This window comes from Balaenoptera physalus, assembly GCF_965194825.1.
Source record: "Balaenoptera physalus genome assembly, chromosome: 20".
NCBI lineage: Eukaryota > Metazoa > Chordata > Mammalia > Artiodactyla > Balaenopteridae > Balaenoptera > Balaenoptera physalus.
The window spans coordinates 17304567-17330370 of NC_138901.1; the positions used below are offsets into that span (position 1 = coordinate 17304567).

Genomic DNA, 25804 nt, shown 5'->3' on the forward strand with positions numbered 1-25804 from the left:
TACACAGCCAGTGTAGCCGTAATTCAAAACAACCAGCAGGATTTGGAAGACTTTGGCATGTCTACTCAGCTCTGTCATCCTTCGGAAAATGTGAAACTCTGAAACTGCTTTTGAGGCAGGGAATTTCTAGGACTTCTCCAAGTCCCGAGCCTTGTCTCTGGCCCCTTATTTGAAGTTTGGAGAGCAGGATTGAGGGCCATCAGTGTACGTCTACAGTTGTGGACACAGGAGAAGACACAGGCCTTTTAGAACTCCCCTCAAATAGAATTGCAGGGATTTGGGAACAAAGTAACTATGGCCTTAAGTGTGATTATGCTACAGTGTTTAAAAACTATTCATGCCTTTCAAGTAAGGTATATTACCCAGATCTCAGCATCTCATATATATCTTGTGTTAAATGTTTTGCAGAAGAACCTTTCTGTAAATCAATTATATGGATGCCTCGAATTAGGGATTAAGTTGTCAATGTAATTGCTAAAAGAAAACATTAATGTACTGCATATAGGATTTTTATTAAAAGGGAGCAAAAAATGTGTTTCATGTCATTGAGAGCTTAATTTGGGGCTAGATTTCTGATTACTTAACTCACCCCAATGTTGCAAAGTTTGTTTTGAACTTTGTTTGCAAAGTTTGTTTTGAAGGGAAGAAAGTAGAGAAAGAAAAGGTGGTTATGTTCTGAAAAATGTAAAAATTTTGAAAGTTTTTCCTGTACAAAATAATTAATTTAATTCAATTTAAATCAGTCAAGGAAACTTCAAACATATCCATGTTTGGGCTTTAAGAAGTCTAACTTCCTGTGAAATGTGAGAGGAAAGGATTCCATATTGATACTAAAGATTTCGGAAACCTGATTATAACAACAGATCCATTCCTAAATGAGGCCAATCTTGGAATCAGTTCCATTTAGAAACCATTATGTGCTAGGCACTGGAAATGAGATGAAGCTCCTTCTCTCTTGGGGTTTAGGTGTTAAAGGTGTACCAGACAATTAAAAAGGACTAAAATTAAATAGATTATGAAAAGGACTGTGAAGAAAGTAAACTGGGTGCTAGTTAGAGTATTTCAAGAAAATTACTTAACATGCTGACTGTAACATTCTAAGTGTCTTCTCCGTGTGTGCACACAGGGTAGACCTCTGAAAAGTGACACTGTAGTTTTTTCTAGATTAATGGCTCTGTTGAGACAAGGTGGGATGGGGGAAGTTTTCCCATGCTAATGTAAAGGGCCGTTCACTTGGTTTTAGACTCTCTTTCCCAGAATGAATTGCTCACCTGCCCCAAACCCCCTCCTACAGAAGTTCTGGAGTCATCACTGATTCAGTGGTAACGGCTAATAATAGAGTGGTGAATTAATAATGAGACGTGAATACTGAGAGTTTGGAGGAAATGGCAACATTTTAGAATAACTGTAAGGTGTGTTCCCCTCCCGCCACCCTAACTGGTGCTCATTTTGCAGGTCAGCTACTTTTCTTGTCAGCCGTGTGGCCAAAGGGGGGAAGAATGCCTCTCAGACTTGAGCTTTGAGGAGGAAGGGTTCACATTGCCAGAACTGGACTAGCACTTTTGAATTTCCCAGAATGCCAGGTCCTGTGGTTTCCTTGGGAAGCTCTGCATCCTTCCCAACCCCCCGCCACCCCTGGGCCGCTGGAGTTTGGGGCCACTCGGGTCTGCAGCCCAAATCCCGCCTCCTTGTTTGGGGTCAGGGAGGGCAGGGAGGGCTTGGGAAGAGGGCCCGGCAGGAGGTAATTGTCGCTTTTGCAAGGGGAAAAACGGCTTGCGCCCTGGGGACTCTGGGAAAAAGGCCCACTCTGGTGGCGCGCATTGGATCTCCCCACGAACCTAATAATGGTGGTGGCGGAACTAAACACGTCATAAATAACGGGTGGGACGTTAGGCGGGGGAGGGGCACGCGGTTGCTGACGTGAGCCCTCGCGTCGGCGCTGGCATAGCGGTTCAGCTCGGACGCAGGATGTGGCTCCAGCTCCTCAGTGGCCTGGGTCACTGCGCCTGGGAGCCGCCGCGTGTTATGTCCCGGCTGCGCCTTTGGTTGCCACGGCTCTTCCTCAACACAGTGGCAACAACTGTGGCTAGTAGTCCTGGCAGTTCAGCCTCCGGAGTGGGCCCTGGACCCCGTCCAGGTGATACCCAACCTCGCGCGGCTGACCGAGGCTTGGTCTTCATACGGCTCAGACCCCCCTCCCAAATTGCCCCATGCCCTTACACCCCTGGCAGAAACCGGGAGCTTTACTTATTTGACGTCCTCATCTGCAGTCCAGATGTTGGCACCGCCTCATCATGAGTTGACTGAGACAGGTTCCATACCCGGACACGGATTTGGTTGGAGAGCTGCCTACAGGGCCAGATCAGTTTGCTGTTCCACATCAGGATCTGAATAACAAGCAAACCCAACATCAAAAGCTCCCAGAGGAAGTTCCAGTGCTGGATTGGAATCAGAATCAGGCCTTGGTTCTGCCTTCTTGACAAAAAAGTAAGAGTAAAAACAAAGGACTAGATCAGGCTTAAGGTAACCAATCGTTTGAAATACTTTTTACACCTCTAGGTATTAAGAGCTCAGTTTTTTGCTGCGTTGGGTCTTTGTTGCTTCGCGTGGGCTTTCTCTAGTTGTGGCGAGCAGGTGCTACTCTTTGTTGCGCTGCACCGGCTTCTCATTGGATGTCTTCTCTCGTTGCAGAGCACAGGCGCTAGGTGCGTGGGCTTCAGTAGTTGTGGCACACAGGCTCTAGAGTGCAGGCTGAGTAGCTGTGGCGTACGGGCTTAGTTGCTCCGCGGCATGTGGGATCTTCCCGGACCAGGGATCGAACCTGTGTCCCCTGCATTGGCAGGCAGATTCTTAACCACTGAACCACCAGGGAAGTCCCAATTCCAGTATTCTTAATCTTTTGTGTAGATCCATATTCCAATCTGGTGTCATTTTGCTTCTGCTTAAAAATACTTCTTTTAACATTTCTTATAGTGAAAGTCTGCTAGTAATGAATTCTTTCAGCTTTTGTATGTCTGAGATAGTCTTTATTTTGCTTTTGTTTTGACAGATCTGGGTATAGAATTCTAGCTTCACACTGAAGAGGTGGAGAGAGGAAGCCTCACACTCCTCTGCCTCTGAGGCAGGACAGGATGGGGTATGTGAATGTGAGGAGTCACAGTAGATCTGCGGAGAGCCCAGCTGAGTAGGGGAGTATTTGTCTTCCAGCCTTGGCTTTTCTTGAGTACTGGCCCCTGGGAACCAGTGGAGTACTCCTGAATATAGTTACTATATTTCACACTACAGAATTTTCTGAGTAGATAGCCACTTTTTCAAGAGATATCTTTTTCACATTTTGTTGTTGCCAGTCATAGGCTTAAGTGTGGGTTTCTTTTTCTCCTAAGTGGCACTCAAACGTTGACTGATTCCTAATTCATTTCGCTGTGGACTGACAAAAATCTGTCCCATCAGTCTTCAATGATCAAAAACAGTCTCTTCTTTTTTGACAGACGAAGAAACATCTCTTGGGAATGCAGAAGGATCGTTGATGAAGGTGTTACAAGCCCGGAAGAAGAACAACAGCACCGAGCTGATTATTGAGTCAGAGAGGGCATCCTCAGATAAAAGTGCTGTCAGCTTGTCAGCCTTCATGAATGAGCAGCTGGACTTTAATAATAAAAGTGATATTATCAGTGCACGAAATTACATACTGCCTTACATCTCAGAGGGAAATCTAGGAGATGTGGAATCAACATTATTACCATTCCTTCAACTTCTTTTTTCAAATACACAAGATGGAGATATGCTCCTGGGCCTTTTGAAAAACAATACAAGGAGCCCTTCTGTTAAGCCTGTACACAAGAATTCAACTAATAAAAATAAATTGAGGAAACTCCATTTTCTGGAAAATGTGTTAGATGCAGAAACTCAAGAAAAATTTGATGAGGTTAAAAGGGAAGAAAAACCTGCCACGCGTACACGTTCCAACCTTTTAAGTGCCATGTTTAAACGCTACCTCTTTCAAAAGAAATTGGAAACTCCCCAACCACAGAAAGACAGCCCAGCAAAGACTGAGAGTACCGAGGAAAAGCTGCTGAGAGTGAACAGGGTCCTCAAGGGCCCAAGGGGCCTACAGAAAATGCACCTCCAAGCAGTGGGAGATGAGAGCGTCATGAGGAAACAGAATGCCCAGCCATCTATGGCGAGCACTGCTGAAGAAAGAAGGCTCAGGAGGCCATCCCCAGGAAAGCTGAAACAGCTTCTCATGGTGAAGAGGCCCAGGAAGCTGGTGGGAAAGTCCTCCAATGCGGAGTCTTCATTCATAAAAGAACACAAGGCAGCAGGCTCCTCTACCCTGAAACAGTACTTGAAGGTCAGGCCTTCCGCCTCCATCCCTCCAATATCCCCATCTGAGGTTAAAAGTAAATCAAAAGACTTATCCAACACTATAGTTGTTTTAGAGGATGCAAAGGCTAGAGTTAGAAATATTAAGGATTTTGAACTAATCTCACATTCTGGGAAAAAATACATCTTCCATAAAATTAGGACTCATCGGGTCCAGAGAAAACCCAAAGGCAAAAGGAGTCGAAAGTTCAGAAAGAAAAGTTCACTCAATAGAATGATGCTTGCAAGCCCTCCGTTCTCTGTAGTGAGGAGTCTCATAAATTCCCCTCCGCGAGAAGCTGTTTCACCTTCAAGAGAAGTGACTTCTCTTGGAAAATCCTGAGAATTATTTTCTCTTTCAGACCCTTCTACAGAAAACACTACTTCAGAAAACAATACTGCACAAAATGTTTCTGAAGAAGTTATTTCTTCAGGAAACTCTACTCTGCCCGGAGGAACCGGCCCTGAAAACACTACCCATAAGGATGTCTCCACTGCACATTCTGCTGTTGCTGCAGACAACAGTATGCCACCTGTTCAACACACCAACGAAACACAGTGGGAGCACCACAACACGGGCACTGAATTATCCTCTAAGCCCACAGGCTTCACTTTCCCAGGGCTCACATCCCCGGGTGATCAAGTTGAAACTCAGCTAAACCAGCAGCTACGGTCCCTCATCCCCAACAATGACGTGCGAAGGCTCATTTCTCATGTTATCCAGACTTTGATAATAGACTGCTCGGACACCCACGTGCAGCTGGCCTGTGCCAACCTCATCTCTAGAACAGGCCTCCTGATGAAGCTTCTCAGCAAGCAGCAGGAAGTAAAGGTGTCCAAAGCGGAATGGGATATGGGCCAGTGGAAAAGTGACAACTATATCAGTGAGAGCACGGAAGCCCAGAGTGAGCAGAAAGAGCAGGAGTCAAGTGAGGTGAGGAGAACCCCTGAAACATGGGACCTGGACTTTTACTCAGTTTAGGACATGCCATGGACGTGCCCAAGCAGGAATACCACGGGCTCCTAGTCTGTATCTTATCTTCAGCCATGACACTGGCTAAGACAGTGATCTCCCACTTTGCTCATTGAGAAAGTGTGCCACTATTCCTAGGGTAGACGAGAAAAGGACATAACGCAAGATAAATAAATTGTACATAAATAAATTGTAGAAGAAAATGCTAATGATAAGATTAATAACATTAAATTTGGCTTGTTCTTATAGAAGCTACTCGCCTGAAAGGATTGGGTTTTATAGTAGTTTAAGAATAGTTAGCTATTGTTTAGAATAGGTTTAAGAATAGTTAGCGTTCATCCCTTCTATCTCCTTGTTTGTAAAAAATTGTTATTTATTTTTTTAGCTCACAAAAGAAGTTCCAGGATATGGCTATAACAACAAACTCATCTTGGCAATATCTGTAACTGCAGTAGTGACGATTTTGGTTACACTTCTCTGTCTCATTGAGGTAAGGACAATAATTCATTCAGATTCAGAACCCACAAACTGAGACTCAAAGCCACCTTTCCACCTACTACTACTTGATTCTTCTCTTTAGTCATGAGGACTGAGGTACACTTTGTTCTTTTACTGAAAAGTATATTCCCAGGAGTTTTTTTTCTTTTTTTTTTTTTTCTTTTGGCTACATTATGTCTTCATTGCGGTGCGCGGGCTTCTCATTGCGGTGGCTTCTCTTGTTGTGGAGTACGGGCTCTAGGCACGCGGGCTCAGGAGTTGTGGCGCACGGACTTAGTTGCTCCGCAGCATGTGGGACCTTCCCAGACCAGGGATCGAACCCGTGTCCCCTGCACTGGCAGGCGGATTCTTAACCACTGCGCCACCAGGGAAGTCCCCACAGGATTTTGAAAGGAGCTCCACTCCCAGGAGATCTCTATGGAATTGGATCCATGATAACAAGCCATTGGACTGTTTTGACAAGTTAAGTTTATAAGAAGGCCAGAGTTGACATGATAGTAAAATTTCTTCAACTCAAAAACTATGCTGATTTGATGTACTCACCAGTCACTCTCATTCTACTGTTTATTTCTTTCCTTGTTGGCTGAAGTGATGAGAGACATACGATCTCCATACTCATGGAGCTATCAGTCACCCTGGGAGGGCTAAAAGGACATGCCTAAAAGATCAAAGTGTGATCTCGTCAATTCCTTAGGCTTACTTAGCAGCTTGCTTCTCCAGTGTATTAGGAATTGTGTAGATAGGTTCCATTAAAACACTGCAAGTAAAATCCTGCAGCAGGCTACCCTAAAGCATGTCATATTTATAGTAGCCTATTCCTGGAGCTAGCCTGTTTATCTTCTGTTCAGTTACATAATGGTTTATTACTTTTCCCAACAGGCAGTGGCTAACATTAAAAGAGTGATTTTAATAAGCTGGCAATCTTGATTCTACCCTACCAGTCCAACCTACTTTATTTACCTTTTCTCTTGTAATGGCAGCCCTCCATTGCAGCCAAAGCAGCTCCTCAGTATACGCTAGTTACACCACATCCATGCCTGCTTTTGTCTGTGCCTTTGGCCATCTAAAATTCCTTGATTTTGCTTTGCCTGTGGAAGTCCTATGAACCTCTCAAAAGCCAACTCAAGTTCAGATATCTTTCTTCATAAAGCCTTCCCTGAATACTCCAGCCCTCCTGATCCTAGTCCTGTGAGGTTTGTCACCATTTCTTAGGGGCCATAGCAAAGCAGTCCCCTCCCCTCAGAGCTCACAAAAGTGGGAAGCAGTTTTTTAAAAGGCAGCCCCCCAAGAGAGAAACAGCAAGGTTAGCACATCATGGAGCTGAGCAGAGATGTGTAAGGACCAATGGCTTCCTGGCCTATCAGACTTGAATAAAACCTGACATGATGTACTAACTTCTAAAGAGAAATGTGTCTATCTGCAGGAGGGTTGGTCAGTAGTGAAAGCATAGAAAAGGTGAGGAGAGACCAACATGGGCAGCGCCCATCCTCACATTGCCCGAGAGTAGAGATGGCACCTTAGGCAGCAGAACTGAAGAGTCAGGCCCACTAGCCAGGCTGTGCCTGTTGAGGAGATGGGTGGATCCAGCTGCCTCAGGCCTTCCCATTAAATTCTGGATTCGGCTGATTTCTTTTCTAATTCTGTTGTCACCAAGTAGCCTTCGATTGTGTGATTGTGCTTTAGTGTGCCACGGAGGCCTGTCTCCACAGAAGGTAATTCTCTGATTGTGTAGACACGGATGCCCTGTGTGTAGAACAGATGTATTTCTCATTGTCAAGTAATAATTTGGCATTGTGATTTTTGATCAATCCTGTGATATTGATAAAGTGAGACTGCCACAACAGGAAGACGCGAGTTGTCTCTTGGTGAGGAAGAGTATGATTTCTGAGCCTAGGAGGCTGGGGACTAGCATGGGGTCAGCTTGCTAGTCATTGGCCATTGCCCAGACTGTCCCCTCTACATCTCCAGGTGGCATGTGGCCTTTTGCTTTTTTAGAATTTCTGTAAAGTCCCCTTTTTATTGTTTCTAACTTCTCTAGAGTTTAACCTTGCATTTGTGTTGTTTTGTTTTGTTTTGTTTTGTTTTGTTTTGTTTTGTTTTGGCCTGCGGGATCTCAATTCCCCAAGTAGGGATTGAACTTGTACCCTAGGCAGCGAAAGCGAGGAGTCCTAACCGTTATTTCCTCTCCCCACTTATATGATAAGCTCTTCGAGGACAGGGGCCATGCAGTGTTCTTCCTATGGTAGACACTACTGGTGTTCAACGGAAGAGAGGTGAGGCGTTATGTCAATTCCACAGTGAGGAATCATGCAACCGAATATTTATTTGAAGTAGCATCGAGTCCAGCAATAGACCCATGTGTTCTTAAGACTTCTGAAATGTCATGTTTTAATATTCCAATCAGTGGGGGAAAATGAATAAATGGTGATAGACTAGCTGCCTAACTATTTGGGGGTTAAAGAATAGCAGATCCCCATTTTTCATCTTAAATAAACATATTTCCATAAATGTGAAAAAAGACCACATAAAGGTATTAGAAGGAAATAAAAGCAGTATTTTTATAATCTTTTATAATCTTCAGAGCCTGATGCCACAAGCAGAGCCTTTGATATAGTCCACCATCTTGTCTGTGACACCAGCTTAGCACTGATTCATGCCAAGCGTAAGATGAAGAGTTTTCCATATATTGTCTGATTTAATGCCCACAGTTCTGTGAGGATGATATTACTATCCCTCCTTCATAGATGAAGGAGATCAATGTAAGGCCCCAGTGGCCAAACCAAAAGCAGAAGCCAGTTTCACCCGACTGCAAAGCCTGTGCTCCCTACTCCACTCTTTTGTCTTGTCTCCTTAGAGACAAAAACACTGGAAAGATTCGAAACACTGAAATTCAATGAAAACCAGTATTTCTTTACTATAAAGAGTTTTTTGTTTGTTTGTTTGTTTGGGGGTAGCGGGGTTTGGCCATGCTGTGCAGCTTGCGGGATCTTAGTTCCCTGACCAGGGATTGAACCTCGGGCCACAGCAGTGAAAGCGCCAAGCCCTAACCACTGGACCACCAGGGAACTCCCAAGAGTTTTATAAGTCAACAAGAAGAAGACAAACAGTCCAGGGGAAAAGGGGGCAAAGGCTGTGCAGTGTAGGAGGTGTGTTGACAGTCTGCCACCATATCTGCCCGTCCTCTCCTCATGGCTCATGTGGGGTGGCTTTTGTTAGCCAGGCCTTTGTCACCTCATGACGTAAAAGTAATCTCTAATATCTTCTTCAAGTACTTTTGTAATCTGTCTAGAATTTGTTGTATTTGTTTTTTAGTGTGGTTGAGGCAGGGGATCTAACTCCCCCCCCCCCACACACACATGAAGATCTAATTGTTTTCAAATCTTTCACTGAATGGTTTATTCTTTCTTCCCTGGTCTCATATACTATCTTCATCTGGACTCTATTCTGTGATCCAGTTATCTTGTCCTGTACCAGTACCAATATCACACTGCTTAATTCCAGTTGCTCTATAACATATTTTATATCTGGTAGGGCAAGGTCCTACTCTTTGACCTTCTTTTTCATGCATTTCATATCTATTCTTACACATATTCTCTACCAAATGTCAACTGGCCAGGTTTTATTTAAAAATTATTTTGGATATAAATGGATTGCATTGAATTTGTAGGTTAATTTGATGAGAATTGACCTCTTTACAACATTCTAGGAGGATGGTATCTCATGCCATGTAGTACTTCTTCTTAATGTCCTTCAGAAAAGTTTTAATATTTTCATCACATAGGTCTTACAAATTTTTGGTTAAGTTTATTCCTAGGTACTTTATGCATTTTTATTGATATAGTGAACGGGATGTTTCTTCTGTTTTTTAGTGAGTTATTTGTGTTATATGGGAAAGCTATTGAGGCTTATATGTTGATCTCTTGATTTTGTATGTAGCCATCTTACTCATGTTACTTCCAATAAAACTTCGGTTGATTCCTTTGGTCTTTTTAGGTCCCTCATTTCATATGCAAATGTGTTTGTCTCTTCCTTTCCAATACTTCGTTTTTCTTTTCGTACTGATTAAGACCTCCTCCACATTGATCGATAGTAGCAGTAATGATGGGCTTCCTACTCTTGTCGTTGACTCTAAAACAAGGCTTAGGTTTCTGCTAGATACTTTTATTTTCTTTTCCTACTTCTAAGAGTTTTTATTAGGAACGATCTGTTGAACGTTATCTAAAACAGTCAATAAAATATATCGCCAGCTGCATGCAAGACCCTAAGTTAGGTACTGTGGAAGAGGCAAAGGATTATTAAACAGGGTAGAATTCCTTTCCTTGAAAAAGTTATCATCTCACTGGGTAGATAAGATTTAAAGTAAAAGGGAATGAATAAGGATTTGGAAATAGTTGTAATGGATAATCATGATCATGTTTTCTTTCAAAACAGATTTATTCTCATCGAATTGCAAAAGGGGAAGATAAGAAAAGGAGCAGAAGGTAAGTATTGGTCTTTTAAAGGAGAATTTTACAACTAGAGGAGAACTTAGAACTCACCTATTTCAATTTCCTCACCAAAGGCAGGAAGAATGTTTAATTACCCTAATGGTTTACCCTAATTTATTTATCAGCAGAATTAGCTCCCCAGCCCAAGCTGAGTTAGAACAGGACTGGCACAGATTCATCTGCTTTCACTAGTCCTTTAAGGAAAGAGGGTGGACGGGGAGAGGTTTTGGTTGCACTTGTTCCTGCTGGCCTGGTGCCTGGTTCCTAGGTATCAGGCCAGGCCAGAGGCCTTCTAGGAGGCTCTGGGGTAGGGAGGGACACATGGTTGGGGATTTAGGGGCTGGCCTCACTCAAAGCTGAACAAAGGTAGCACATATGAGTCCCTTCTGTAAAGTGGCAAGAAAACTTCCCTTCTCACCCTACTGTTTTTCAGGCCCCTACTCTCTATTCCCTTTATCCAAACCTCATAGAACTTTAACCAGGAGAATCTTTAGACAGTAGTTTGTCTCTTCCTTTTATAATAAGGAAATGGAGAAAGAGAAAGGGAAAGTATCTTGCCCCATGGTCACACTGCTAGTGATTATCACAAAGAAGAGGGTCCCTTTCCACTGAGGACTTCTCTACTGATCACACTGTGCTTGGGCTGTGAGCTCCGTTTTATGTCACAATTCAGTATACACATACTATATGGGCATAAGTAGTTTCTGAAACTAACTTATTGTGCACTCTGACTTTTTTCTATTCTATTTGTATTCAAAAAGAGTATTTCGTGTTTCCCTGCTGGTCATGGCCTTTAAACTGATTTCACAATTCACTGACACCTCAGTGACAGCCTGCAGTATGAAAGTCAGAGAGCTATAGATAACTTTGCTAGTTGGGTTCAGGTGTTGACTTGGTGTGATTCAACTTATAGGATAGGATAGAGCAGCCAGGAAAATAAAAGCACCTTCTCCCCACAGCCACACCCCCAGCAAATGCTGCATGTGCGACTAAGTCCGTAGCTGACTGGTGTGAAGCGCATCTAGAGAGTAACGTGTTTCTGCCCAGCGCCGCTGTGCAGTGTTTTCACTGCACGAGGGCACTTGGCCAAGGGCCAAGAAAGGTGAACGGGGCTGAAAATCCTGCCTATACTCCATGCTAAGCCACATGCAAAGGTCTCCCCAGAGACACGGGGCGGGGGCCATTTTGGACAGACACAGAGAACTTCTGGAAGGCCAGCATGCACGGAATGATTTTCAAGATCCCGGGTCTGTGGTGATTTTGCTCATTGTGATTATGGACTGAGGTACCCATTTAGTCCTAATAAGACCAGAGATAACACATTGTGAGAGAGATGAAAAATGACATGTAACACTAACTGTGTGTGTTTTCCTCCAAGGGGCTTTTTTCGATTTCTGCTGCATAAGAGAAGCTCAGGGGAAAGTGAGAGTCAGGTAAATTTGAAGGGGATATAGTACTGTGGCCAGAGAAAGCAGGGGAGATGCTGAATTAATCTTTCCCTTTCTGTGTTCCAGGAGGGCTTTTTCGGGAGAAGGCGGCCACTTTGGCTTAGGGATATGTATAGGCCTCTCAACGCCACACGCAAGGAAAACATGGCACAAAAGCTACACGACAGGGAGTCTTCTGATGAGGAGGAGATGCACTTCTATAAGGCTGTACCATAAATGGTAGGGGACAATTTAAAATTCTCATCTAAAATGAGGAAATAATGAAAACTATCATTGTTCCTTTCAAAAGTAAAAGCCTTGGCATTATTCTTCTTACCCCAGGGAAGTCATCAAAGCCCCAGCAGAGAAGCTTCTGGCTGCATATTGGGTTGATGAAGAGGCGGGTGAGGAAAGTGAGACCGCACACGAGACAGCCACAGAGTGAGCCCTGTTCTGCCTCAAGCCACCTGCAAATTTTGTTTCTTAATATCGGCTTCTCAGCATTGCTTGTAAAATACTTATTTTTCTTATATTAAACTGTATAAATTCATAACCAAGTCTAACCATGTGGTAAGGAATTAAAATGTAAATAGTTGAATATTTATATACCAATAACAGGGGCCTGCAAGAAGAAGCAGAGCTGAAACTAGAATCCCTCATGGCAGCCAGTACTTCCACAAGAGGAAACGTGGGCAAAGGAGGATGAGTAGAAGGATGAAGAGGGGCTTCCCTCCCTTGTTTCCCCAGTATCATCAGTCCCTGGGAACTGGAAAACATACCATCCTCAAGGGGCATAGATGAGTAAATCAAATAGCAATTTATTCTGGTGCTCTCTCTCCTGGTTCATCAAGTACCAGTTATTTACAACATGCTCGACCTCCTGCCCATAGAGGACCATCTACTTCTGGCCCCTCTCGTACGGTCATTGGGGTTGCCAGAATATTTGGATCACTGGGCCTCCCTCCACTGTGGAGCCAAGGCCTGACTTTTCTCCCAACTTCTCAAACTCATGTACAGATGTGTACCCTGTGTACCAAGGTAGGGGGTTCTCCACCATTTCAAGCTGGTGGAAAATTCCCATTGGGTTGTTTTTTTTCTTTAAAAGAAAATCCCAACCGTTGGATAACTAGCAGGGAGGTGCCAGAAAGACAGGGTAAAGAAGAATGTGTGAGAGCAGCCATTGCCCAAGACGGCCCTCCTCAGGCCCTGGCCTCTCCTGACCCCACTGCGGGCCAGCTGTGTGCTGCTCGCCTCCCTCCAGCTCAGCCCAGCACCAAACCTACCCACCTCCTGCCTCCCCCAGCACAGGCCCAGGGCTGCATGATTCCACGTGATTATATAGTGACAGTGCCACCTGTGGAAGGGGACCTAGAGGCAGAGACAAGCCCGGAGTGGGAGGGGTGAGGGAGAGGTCCGAGCACCGCCCTCGTCCCACTCCCAACTAACTGGCTCCCCCCCTCAGGTTTCCGTTATAAACAGCGCGTGCGCAGGTGCGCGTGCGCAGGCGCCCCGAGCCGCGCACGCGCAGTAAAGGTAGGATGGTGGCGTTGGTACCTTTTGTGGTTCCCATCGTGGGTGACAAAACCTTGCTGGCGTGGGAGCTGAGCTCTGGACCCACGGCCGAGGCCTTGCAAGTGAGCCGAGCCGGGGCAGAGGGAGGGGTGGAGGAAGCCACCTCGCGCCTCAGTAACTGGGCGCCCCGGGGTACTGCTTCAGCACCTCATCTGCCTGTGGTCTCTGCTGAGAGGAATCTTAGTTCTAGAGCCGACCTGAGTAGTCAGCTCGCCCCCACAGATTTTTGAGAGATAGTTCCCAACAGCCGGCATTGCCTCCTAATGCTTCTCGAAGCTTAGGATTTCAGAGGGAAACCTGTTCCTGAAATGAGAAGTGTTTGGAGTTGCAGGATCACCACAGTTGCCTGCGGCGAAGGGCTGGGGGAATAGAAAGGAACGGGCGGTTTGGCTTCCTGGACGTGAAATTTCCTGCACTTACTTAACATGGGCCCACCCTACAGCATTCTCTGTTCACAGTCTTCTCCCAGTTTGGCCTTCTGTATTCGGTCCGAGTCTTCCCAAACGCAGCAGTGGCCGGTCCTGTGTTCTATGCCATCATCGAGGTTTTTTCAGCAAGGGATGCCCACAGAGCCCAAAAGGCATGCGACCAGAAGCAGCTTTTTCAGACATCTCCAGTGAAGGTGGGTCCAAATGTGGAATTCCTCGCTCTACTGGGATGAAGTGCTGAATTTAAAACTAATAGGCCATCGGGAATCCCCTGGCGGTCCAGTGGTTAGGACTTTCACTGCTGAGGGCCCGGGTTCAATCCCTGGTCCGGGAACTAAGATCCCAAGGGGGGGAAAAAATAATAAAAGGCCAACGTTTGTACAGCACTGTGGTGTACAGAATGCTCTCAGATGCACTGCTCCACTGATCCCCCAGTTCCCCAGTTCTTTCTTTCTTTTTTTTAGATGAAGAAACTCGAACTCAGGATGGTTAAGTGACTTACTTAAGGTTTATGACAGTAAATGTGGAAACTAGAGGCCAAACCCAAACTGAACTGATGTTAAAGCCCATGTCATCTTATGCTGCCCCTTAATTTAAGAAATCTTCACAAGAGTCTTCCTTATATTTACTTTTATGTGGATTTTAAATGTGTGAGGTTGACAAATTGTTTTTTAAGTTAATTAATTAATTAATTAATTTATTTTTGGCTGCGTTGGTTCTTGTTGCTGCGCGCCGGCTTTGTCTAGTTGCGGCGAGCGGGGGTTGCTCTTCGTTGCGGTGCGTGGGCTTCTCATCGCGATGGCTTCTCTTGTTGCGGAGCACGGGTTCTAGGCACGCGGGCTTCAGTAGTTGTGGCTCACGGGCTCTAGAGCACAGGCTCAGTAGTTGTGGCACACGGGCTTAGTTGCTCTGCGGCATGTGGGATCTTCCCGGACCAGGGATCGAACCCGTGTCCCCTGCATTGGCAGGCGGACTCTTAACCACTGTCCCACCAGGGAAGTCCCGAGCTTGACAAACTTTTGTCAGATGTAACATAAAGGAGGCTTCATCATCATCATCACTCTCAAATTGCCTATTCAGAACTCCCTTCAGATTCCAGAAGATGGTTAAAATATTCTTTAATGCATTGTAGAAACCTTGTTCCATATTAACATGCCATCCAATTTTACTTCCCCAGAATTAACATTTCATTATGTGCCTCCATTCAGCCACCATTCCTTTTTCAAGGACCTTTTCAATGCCTCTGAATAAGTGAGTGAGGCTTCGATTTCCCAGACCTTTCACTTTATAATTGTGTGTCTTCTCTGATTGGCTTCTTGCTCTGGCTACTTCCTACTGACCTTGCTGCCTATTCTCACCCCTATTTCTTTACTCACTGATTTCACCTTTATTGAATCTGAGAACTCTCCTCAGATGTGACTCCAGGTACACTACCTCCCACTTCTGTACCCTGTTTAACACCCTCTTCAATCCCGGCTGTACTCCCTGGGATTGAAATGATTTCGTGTCAGACATTCTTTAATTTGCGGACCCTGCGACCATTTCACATAACCCCTCAGATATTACGGATGGTCCGGGAAAGATTATGAAACAGTTACTTGGTATCAGTTGTGAGTAATGAGTTCTTTTCTTATATTGGACATTAAGACCATTCCATAAGCTTAGGTTCTGAGATTGTCACAGCATAAAGCCCGTCACTGGTAGAGTAATGAGGAAAATGTTCTACAAGTCACTGTAGACTTGAGAGGAAAGGGCATTCGTATTCGATTTCTTTATTTAATGCAGAGCCTTAGTTTACTACCCACACCCCCGAAATTGTTACCTACTTTAATTATGCGTTCTCTTTAAATTTTATTTATTTATTTATTTGGTTGCACCGGGTCTTAGTTGCAGCAGGCATGCTCCTTAGTTGCGGCTCAAGGGCTCCCCAGTTGTGGCACGTGGGCTCCCCAGTTGCAGCAGGCAGGCTCCTTTAGTTGTGGCTCGCAGGCTCCTTAACTGTGGCGTGCAAACTCTTAGTTGCAGCATGCACGTGAGACCTAGTTCCCTGACCGGGGATCGAACCCGGGCCCCCTGCATTGGGAGCACGGAGTCTTAACCACTGCACCAGCAGGGAAGTTCCAATTATGTCTTCTTTCATTCATTAGCAGGTATATATACTTCTTATCTTTTTTCCCCTGTTTTTTTTTTATAAATACAGACAAGAGAATAACATCTTCAAATAAAATGAAGGAAAGGCCTAATGTATCTGAGTTTTTCTCAGTAGCACGAAGGGAAATGTTTGCCAGCAAGAACTGTGGCAAGGTTATCCCAGATGTCAACTGTCTCTACTACCCAGGGGCTCAGAGCCCTTCTGAAGCTTCCTAATTGTCCAGGACAGCTCCATTATGACTCACCATACAGGGCCTAGCTTCCCTGTTTTAAACGTTGCGACACTCAGCATTTAAAAATTAGTCTTCATTTCTCCTTCCCAGCAGGCAGCTTCAGTTGGAGAAAGTAATTTCATTTTCTTATGTACTCATTCATTCACTCAGTCAACAGACCATCCCTCCTCTATTATGTGCCAAGATGTATGCTTGTTTCTGGTAACAAGGAAAGAATAATATATGGTTCCTTCAAGCACTTAAGGAGCTCATAAACTAGTGACAGAGGAAGATGCACAAACACATCAATAAAGAATTAACAATGCTTTGACTTTATTTGTATTATTTGAATGTTTATGACTATAGTTACATACTGCACCCTGTTCAAAATGGAAATAGACATTTAAGAAAGAACTAGTGATGTAAAAACTCCACAGTAATATGTAAGTTATTTAGAGAGTTAAGACTGGAAATATTTGCACTCTCAAGGAAGCTTGTTAATGCAGATGAACCTCTAATTCTTTTGGTTGCTTTATTTACATTTATCGAGGTATACGTATTCCCTCTTCTAACAGGGGTTAGTAACTTGGGGAGGGGTTGCTACAGATTAAGGTCCTAATTCAGTGGCAGGTCCATCTTATCTCCTCTTCAGGTCATATTCTCAAGCAGGAGCTACAGGATGAGACGACTAAAACAGTTCACTTCCTTTGCTTACCCCCAGCCCCATAACAGGCTTCTGCTGGGCTTCCTTGCTTGCTTTCATCATCACTTTCACCACCAGAGGTCAGGGAACCTTCCGGTTAATCAGGGGCCCTGGAAATGATGCAGAAAAGTACTGACTTAAAAATAATAAATAACATTTATTTAGGGCTCACTGTGAATTCATTGCTTAAAATGTCCTACTTAATCTTCGCAACCACTCTATGAAATTGGTATTGATAAATCTCAGGTATATCCAAAATAAGTCTCTATGTAGGGTTGTGATATTTTTAGGTCTTTTATGTCTTCAGGTTCGTCTCGGCACCAGACATAAGGCGGTTCAACATAATACGCTTGCCCCAAACAGCTCCAGATGCCAAGAATTGGCAAATTACTACTTTGGTTTCAATGGGTGGTCAAAAAGGATCATCAAGGTAAACTCTGTAGATTTTCTTTGACTAACCAGACTCCTTTCAACATTGAACTCCTAGACTTTAGAGAGAAGAATGGAACAGGGCTATGGGGAGGAGATGTGAGAGGCTTCCACACGGAAGTATCTGAGCATTGGCCTGCCACCTAGAATTAGTGATAATCTCAATGACTTGGATGGTGGTGTCCATAATTTTCTCCAGTATTTGTATGGTATATAATAAAAAAGAGTTGTCCATATCTAGTCATTCATTTGCAAGTCTCACTTGATTTTGAGGCTATAGCATACCTCAACTATTACCTGGGATTGCTGGAGTTTAGTTTTAATTTCTAACAACAGAAGATTTGGAAGTCTAGCCTTTCATTCAAAATCCTAACAGCTTCAGGATCTTTCTAACCTTGAAGAAAGGGAAAATGAAGATATTGTGACACCACTTCAGAAGCAGTAGCCTGAAGTTCTTCTGTGCTTCAGAGGTGGTGTTGCCCTCCCACGAGTGCAGGAGTCCTGGAGTTGGCATGGCTGAGGAAGGAACCTTTGGATAAGTTGGAGGAAGGTCTGTTTTCCAGTATGTGTGTGTGTGGGGAGGTGAGGGAGTGGGATTGCTCTTTTTTCCTTTCTTTCTGAAACTCAACTTTTCACATACATCATCACCTTTTCTAAGCAACTAAAGCCCTGGGCAGAATTTTTCTGCCTGACAATATAGGTTTTTATCTTAGGCGATACCTGACAGCACCTGAAACTTTAGAATTTTAGAACTGACTGCCTGCCAAGAAGCTTAGGAGGAGGGAAAATTAGTTAGTTTTTGTTTTTGTTTTTTGTTTTTGGTTAATAATTTGTTTTGTGCTAAAATAGTCCTTCAAATACAGATGTCTTCTGGCCTTCAGTTATCCCAACAAAATCATTGTCTAAAGATTGAAATAAACTCTTGTGTAAATGTTCAGTCCTTTGCCTCCTATAGAAGGGCCTGAGCGGAAAAAGTAAATGTAGATCCCTAGAAAGGGGATTCCGATTGGTACTGAGTTTTTTCCTACAATCCATGGCACTTGGGCTTAGGGTTTTAAGTCAGAGGCAGGGCTGTTAGCGAATGGAGTAGAGGAGGCTCCACCATCCACCTGAGTGGGTGATGGTTGAGGAGAGGCCAGATCATCTGCACCACCACCAAATCTATCTCCCTGTACGAATCCAGCCCTTTACGCACAGGAGAGCAGGGTCTGTAGCAGTGTAGCCTCAGCTTGTCCATTTGAAATCTGTGAGTAATATGAGATTTGTGCCACGTTCTTGGTTTGCATTTCCCGTCTAGTTAGTATTTTAGGAACTTCCAGAATAGATCTGAGCAGTGAAACTGTGCCATGCCAGGGTATACCTACAACAGAGACATTCAGCTGTACCCCAGTGTTGTGCCTGCCCTTAATCACTAAGGTAGTGAGCTAAGAATCACAGATGCTTTTTTAGTTTTAAACATATAACCTAGAAATCAGTTATTCAGATGATAGGCATTTTAAATTCATCTGTTTTGGTTGGATTTAGGGTCATTATCATTCCTTATGAAAAGGAAGGTAACCCAGAAGCTTGCTATTCAGAAGGCTATGACAGATGCATTCCAGAAACTGCTGATTGTGGTTTTAGGTAAGACCTTTTTGACTGTTCTTGAAGTGCTTCAGTTTCAGTGAGCAAAGAAACTTATTTGCAAAGTTAATTGGATGAAAGTAATGGTTATCTAAAACATTACATATTCTTTCACTCACCAGATGCTTTCACAGCAGCAGTCTTAAATTTGTTCTTTGTGGCATTTATGAGAAAAACGACAGCAACTATTATTGTCCCCAGTGTTGAGATGTAGAATGACTTGCCTCAGTTCATACAGGAAGTGTTTGGTCCCGTTCTTCCTCAATTGCTTGCTTATCATACAGAATAGTGCAGTTATAAGCCTTGGACACCTGTGTTTGAGTCCTAACTGTGTCTCTTAGATTTTGTTGTTGTTGTTGTTGTTGCAATTTTAGGTTTTTCTAGCCAGAGACATTTGAAGGTATTTAATATCTCTAAGCTGCAATTTCTTTATCTGCAAATAGGGTTAGTAATTCAGCTTATCACCTAATGGGGGATATTGTAAGAGTAAATGAGATGATGAATGTAAAAAGCTTAGAACTATGCCTGAAACATAGTAAGCAGACAAAATATATTGACTATTATTATTATCGTTGTTGTTTTCTTGTTGAAGAGTTTATTAGATTATGTTTTTGGAATCAATTTAATTTCAGTTTTCATTTCTGATATATTGGGTGAATATGATTCTTTTTTTTTTTTTTTTTTTAGGCATCAATTTTATACACATCAGTGTCTACATGTCAATCCCAATCGCCCAATTCAGCACACCACCGTCCCCACCCCACCGCAGGTTTCCCCCCTTGGTGTCCATATGTCCATTCTCTACATCTGTGTCTCAACTTCTGCCCTGCAAACTGGCTCATCTGTACCATTTTTCTAGGTTCCACATACATGCATTAATATACGATATTTGTTTTTCTCTTTCTGACTTACTTCACTCTGTATGACAGTCTCTAGATCCATCCACGTCTCAACAAATGACTCAATTTCGTTCCTTTTTATGGCTGAGTAATATTCCATTGTATATATGTACCACAACTTCTTTATCCATTCGTCTGTTGATGGGCATTTAGGTTGCTTCCATGACCTGGCTATTGTAAATAGTGCTGCAATGAACATTCGGGTGCATGTGTCTTTTTGAATTACGGTTTTCTCTGGGTATATGCCCAGTAGTGGGATTGCTGGGGCATATGGTAATTCTATTTTTAGTTTTTTAAGGAACCTCCATATTGTTCTCCATAGTGGCTGTATCAATTTACATTCCCACCAACAGTGCAAGAGGGTTCCCTTTTCTCCACACCCTCTCCAGCATTTGTTGTTTGTAGATTTTCTGATGATGCCCATTCTAACAGGAGTGAGGTGATACCTCATTGTAGTTTTGATTTTCATTTCTCTACTAATTAGTGATGTTGAGCATCTTTTCATGTGCTTCGTGGCCGTCTGTATGTCTTCTTTGGAGAAATGTCTGTTTAGGTCTTCTGCCCATTTTTGGATTGGGGTGTTTGTTTCTTTAATATTGAGCTGAATGAGCTGTTTATATATTTTGGAGATTAATCCTTTGTCCGTTGATTCATTTGCAAATATTTTCTCCCATTCTGAGGGTTGTCTTTTCGTCTTGTTTATGGTTTCCTTTGCTGTGCAAAAGCTTTGAAGTTTCATTAGGTCCCACTTGTTTATTTTTGTTTTTATTTCCATTACTCTAGGAGGTGGATCAAAAAAGATCTTGCTGTGATTTATGTCAAAGAGTGTTCTTCCTATGTTTTCCTCTAAGGGTTTTATAGTGTCCAGTCTTATATTTAGGTCTCTAATCCATTTTGAGTTTATTTTTGTGTTTGGTGTTAGGGAGTATTCTAATTTCATTCTTTTACATGTAGCTGTCCAGTTTTCCCAGCACCACTTATTGAAGAGACTGTCTTTTCTCCATTGTATATCTTTGCCTCCTTTGTCATAGATTAGTTGACCATAGGTGCGTGGATTAATCTCTGGGCTTTCTATCTTGTTCCATTGATCTATGTTTCTGTTTTTGTGCCAGTACCATATTGTCTTGATTACTGTAGCTTTGTAGTATAGTCTGAAGTCAGGGAGTCTGATTCCTCCAGCTCCAATTTTTTCCCTCAAGACTGCTTTGGCTATTCGGGGTCTTTCGTGTCTCCATGCAGATTTTAAGATTTTTTGTTCTAGTTCTGTAAAAAATTCTTATATAATAATCGGCTACGTTTTTGTGAGCCTTGAAAGTGGTCATGCTACTGAATAGCGTTGATTGTGTTCCCTATCGAGTTATACAGCGGTGAGAATGTGACAGGCTGTGCCCAAAGGAAACTCTATGATTAGTAGATTCCCGGAACAGAATTGCTCCCCTGCTTCACAGCCCTGCAGGCGTAGAGACTGAGAAATCCTAGCTAAGTTGTCAGAGACCTTATTTGCTTGTAAGAGTTGACCCTGGATTGGTCTTGGCCTTCCAGGCTGGGCAGTCCTTCCAGTGAAGTTTGACTTCCCTGGTCATCAGGCAGAATCTCCATCAGCTGTCAACTCTGGGTAACAACCTTTAAGAACCAAACTAAATGTCTGGGTTGTTTGTCCCTAATATGCAAAGGTATTCCTTATATGTACTCAAAACTCCTTGGACCAAAAAGCCTGGTGGCTCTAGCTTGCCTTGAGGAAAGCTGTATTGTCCAAAAGGCACATGGGCCAGTTTCTGCCAGTAGAGTGTTCAAATGCTCTCTCTGTCTGTCTGTGTCTCCAAAGCTTTGTTCATTGTATCTGGTAGAATTTTGGTCCCAAGGAGTAGGCACTTGCCTTGCTTCTAATATGAAGTATCTATTATAGTCCAGTGGTATCTATCCCAGGTTTGAACTCACTTTGACCCCCACCTAATGCCTTCCTATTTACTTGTATTGTGATTGAACATTTTTGTTTCCACAGCTTTTCATTCCTTTGTCATTATTCCTTAGTTCTTATTTCTAAGATCATAAAGGTTTTTGAACCAAAGTTGACACTTCTTATATATTTTTTCACAAATAATTATGATAAAAACTGAAGTGTCAGATGAGGGAACTTCTAGGAAAATGCTCTTATTTTCTGCTTTTAGAAATCAAAAGAATGTCTAGTTATTGGGTGCTACCATTGTATACAGGAAGTTTTAGAACAAGAAAACTTCTGAATTGATCCTTGTTAACTTTATTTCAGAAAGTGGTAAAATAGCTGTGGCATATAGACCCTGTGAAGAGGTCACAGATGATGCTAGAACCGAAGAGGAACTACAGGATTTAATTCAAGTATGTGGAGATAAAAACTCAAGGGGTACACAGCCAGTGTAGCCGTAATTCAAAACAACCAGCAGGATTTGGAAGACTTTGGCATGTCTACTCAGCTCTGTCATCCTTCGGAAAATGTGAAACTCTGAAACTGCTTTTGAGGCAGGGAATTTCTAGGACTTCTCCAAGTCCCGAGCCTTGTCTCTGGCCCCTTATTTGAAGTTTGGAGAGCAGGATTGAGGGCCATCAGTGTACGTCTACAGTTGTGGACACAGGAGAAGACACAGGCCTTTTAGAACTCCCCTCAAATAGAATTGCAGGGATTTGGGAACAAAGTAACTATGGCCTTAAGTGTGATTATGCTACAGTGTTTAAAAACTATTCATGCCTTTCAAGTAAGGTATATTACCCAGATCTCAGCATCTCATATATATCTTGTGTTAAATGTTTTGCAGAAGAACCTTTCTGTAAATCAATTATATGGATGCCTCGAATTAGGGATTAAGTTGTCAATGTAATTGCTAAAAGAAAACATTAATGTACTGCATATAGGATTTTTATTAAAAGGGAGCAAAAAATGTGTTTCATGTCATTGAGAGCTTAATTTGGGGCTAGATTTCTGATTACTTAACTCACCCCAATGTTGCAAAGTTTGTTTTGAAGGGAAGAAAGTAGAGAAAGAAAAGGTGGTTATGTTCTGAAAAATGTAAAAATTTTGAAAGTTTTTCCTGTACAAAATAATTAATTTAATTCAATTTAAATCAGTCAAGGAAACTTCAAACATATCCACGTTTGGGCTTTAAGAAGTCTAACTTCCTGTGAAATGTGAGAGGAAAGGATTCCGTATTGATACTAAAGATTTCGGAAACCTGATTATAACAACAGATCCATTCCTAAATGAGGCCAATCTTGGAATCAGTTCCATTTAGAAACCATTATGTGCTAGGCACTGGAAATGAGATGAAGCTCCTTCTCTCTTGGGGTTTAGGTGTTAAAGGTGTACCAGACAATTAAAAAGGACTAAAATTAAATAGATTATGAAAAGGACTGTGAAGAAAGTAAACTGGGTGCTAGTTAGAGTATTTCAAGAAAATTACTTAACATGCTGACTGTTAACATTCTAAGTGTCTTCTCCGTGTGTGCACACAGGGTAGACCTCTGAAAAGTGACACTGTAGTTTTTTCTAGATTAATGGCTCTGTTGAGACAAGGTGGGATGGGGGAAGTTTTCCCATGCTAATGTAAAGGGCCGTTCACTTGGTTTTAGACTCTCTTTCCCAGAATGAATTGCTCACCTGCCCCAAACCCCTCCTACAGAAGTTCTGGAGTCATCACTGATTCAGTGGTAACGGCTAATTAATAGAGTGGTGAATTAATAATGAGACGTGAATACTGAGAGTTTGGAGGAAATGGCAACATTTTAGAATAACTGTAAGGTGTGTTCCCCTCCCGCCACCCTAACTGGTGCTCATTTTGCAGGTCAGCTACTTTTCTTGTCAGCCGTGTGGCCAAAGGGGGGAAGAATGCCTCTCAGACTTGAGCTTTGAGGAGGAAGAGTTCACATTGCCAGAACTGGACTAGCACTTTTGAATTTCCCAGAATGCCAGGTCCTGTGGTTTCCTTGGGAAGCTCTGCATCCTTCCCAACCCCCCGCCACCCCTGGGCCGCTGGAGTTTGGGGCCACTCGGGTCTGCAGCCCAAATCCCGCCTCCTTGTTTGGGGCCAGGGAGGGCAGGGAGGGCTTGGGAAGAGGGCCCGGCAGGAGGTAATTGTCGCTTTTGCAAGGGGAAGAATGGCTTGCGCCCTGGGGACTCTGGGAAAAAGGCCCACTCTGGTGGCGCGCATTGGATCTCCCCACGAACCTAATAATGGTGGTGGCGGAACTAAACACGTCATAAATAACGGGTGGGACGTTAGGCGGGGGAGGGGCACGCGGTTGCTGACGTGAGCCCTCGCGTTGGCGCTGGCATAGCGGTTCAGCTCGGACGCAGGATGTGGCTCCAGCTCCTCAGTGGCCTGGGTCACTGCGCCTGGGAGCCGCCGCGTGTTATGTCCCGGCTGCGCCTTTGGTTGCCACGGCTCTTCCTCACGTGGCAACAACTGTGGCTAGTAGTCCTGGCAGTTCAGCCTCCGGAGTGGGCCCTGGACCCCGTCCAGGTGACACCCAACCCCGCGCGGCTGACCGAGGCTTGGTCTTCATACGCCTCAGACCCCCCTCCCAAATTGCCCCATGCCCTTACACCCCTGGCAGAAGCCGGGCGCTTTAATTATTTGACGTCCTCGTCTCCAGTCCAGATGTTGGCCCCGCCTCATCAGGAGTTGACTGAGACTGAGGTTCCATACCCGGACACGGATTCGGTTGGAGAGCTGCCTACAGGGCCAGATCAGTTTGCTGTTCCACATCAGGATCTGAATAACAAGCAAACCCAACATCAAAAGCTCCCAGAGGAAGTTCCAGTGCTGGATTGGAATCAGAATCAGGCCTTGGTTCTGCCTTCTCGACACAAAAGTAAGAGTAAAAACGTAGGTCCAGATCAGGCTGAAGGTCACCAGTCATTTAAAATACTTGTTCCACATCTAGGTAGTAAGAGCTCAAAACCAGTGAAGTTTATTGTTTCACCCCCAAACCTGAAGAACGATCTAGTTCAGCATCAACGGCTTGCCAAATTTGTTGGAACTACAGGCCAATTTGAAGAAAAAATTCAGGGTCTAGAACAACAGTTGCAGGGTGATTATTTAGATCCCAGTATGGATGCCTTTTATCCTGAGGAGAGGCTACCTACAGATTTTCTGGGGAGCCCAGATGAACCTCCAGAGCCCCCTGAGGAAGCTGAAATTTCCCCATCCCAGCAGGAGGCCCAAGCTCGTCATCCAGAGCTAACTGAGGAGGCTGAATCTTTACCCCAGCAAGAGGCCCCTGCTCAGCATCCACAGACCCCTGAGGAGGTTGAATCTTTTTCACCCCAGGCAGAGGCCCAGGCTCAGCATCCAGAGCCCACTGAAGAGGTGGAACCACCTCCACTTCATCAGGAGGCTCGATCTCAGCCTTCAGAGGCCCCTGAGGAACTAGAAACTTCAAGTCCTCAGGAGGCCCTAGCCCAGCCTTTGGAGACACTTAAGGAGGTTGTAGTTCAACCAGTAGCACATCATGGGGTAAATGAAGCTCAGCAGTCAAATTTGTACCATGTCACTGTTAAACCTCTGGGTCTGGCACTTACCATAACTCCACAGGTCACTAACGAGTTTGAACCTTCTCCAGTCCAGCAGGAGACGCCATCTCAGCCTCCAGAGAGCCCTGAGGAGGTTGAACCTCCGCCAGTCCAGCAGCGGGCCCCATCTCAGCCTCCAGAGCTCCCTGAGGAGGTTGAACCTTCTCTACTCCATCAAGAGGCCCCAACTGAGACTCCAGGGTTCCCTACTGAGTATGTACTTCAAATTCCAGTGAGTGATGAGGTAGCATCTCTACCTGGCGTTCAGCGTCACGCTCATTCAAACTTGCCCAGTGTTACACTTCAACCTCTGGATTTGGAACTTACCATCACTCCAGAGCCCACTACGGAAGCTGAACTTCCTACAGCTCAGCAGGAGGCCCTGGCTCCACCTCTTGAGCATCCTGAGGAGAGAGAATCTTCTCCAACCCAACAAGAGACCTTAGCTAAGCCTCCAGAGCCTCCTGGAGAGGTTGAGCCTTCACGTGAGCGGGAGCA

General features: G+C 44.0%; 3 protein-coding genes and 1 pseudogene across 5 annotated transcripts in view; all 4 read left to right on the forward strand.

Moving 5' to 3' along the window:
* Positions 1-2316: 2316 nt before the first annotated feature.
* On the forward strand, positions 2317-4705 carry LOC309651217 (leucine-rich repeat-containing protein 37A3-like; the record flags this gene model as incomplete). Its single annotated transcript, XM_082443660.1, has 2 exons — positions 2317-2487; positions 3489-4705. The coding sequence occupies exon 2, from the start codon at positions 3527-3529 to the stop codon at positions 4703-4705; it is 1179 nt and encodes a 392-aa protein (XP_082299786.1). The 5' UTR covers positions 2317-2487; positions 3489-3526.
* Positions 4706-4710: 5 nt separating this feature from the next.
* LOC309651057 (leucine-rich repeat-containing protein 37A2-like) lies at positions 4711-12304 on the forward strand. The gene is made up of 6 exons (XM_082443348.1): positions 4711-5296; positions 5721-5825; positions 10265-10314; positions 11699-11753; positions 11835-11987; positions 12090-12304. Exons 1-5 carry the CDS (start codon positions 4889-4891, stop codon positions 11982-11984), a joined length of 768 nt encoding a protein of 255 aa, XP_082299474.1. The 5' UTR covers positions 4711-4888; the 3' UTR covers positions 11985-11987; positions 12090-12304.
* A 504-nt stretch (positions 12305-12808) lies between these two features.
* The window catches only part of LOC309651046 (leucine-rich repeat-containing protein 37A3-like), a 55144-nt pseudogene continuing 42148 nt past the window's right edge, over positions 12809-25804 (forward strand). The window contains exons 1-5 of the transcript XR_014268691.1: positions 12809-13381; positions 13762-13941; positions 17121-17243; positions 17619-17776; positions 18766-18865. The product of XR_014268691.1 is annotated as a leucine-rich repeat-containing protein 37A3-like (transcript). The remainder of the gene's footprint in view (positions 13382-13761; positions 13942-17120; positions 17244-17618; positions 17777-18765; positions 18866-25804) is intronic.
* LOC309651059 (leucine-rich repeat-containing protein 37B-like) lies at positions 23540-25469 on the forward strand. 2 transcript variants are annotated; one of them, XM_082443351.1, is made up of 2 exons: positions 23540-24606; positions 25329-25469. In XM_082443351.1, exons 1-2 carry the CDS (start codon positions 24090-24092, stop codon positions 25334-25336), a joined length of 525 nt encoding a protein of 174 aa, XP_082299477.1. In that variant the 5' UTR covers positions 23540-24089; the 3' UTR covers positions 25337-25469. The 2 variants fall into 2 exon arrangements, with proteins under 2 accessions (XP_082299477.1, XP_082299476.1); XM_082443350.1 differs by lacking the exon at positions 25329-25469 and adding an exon at positions 24948-25083.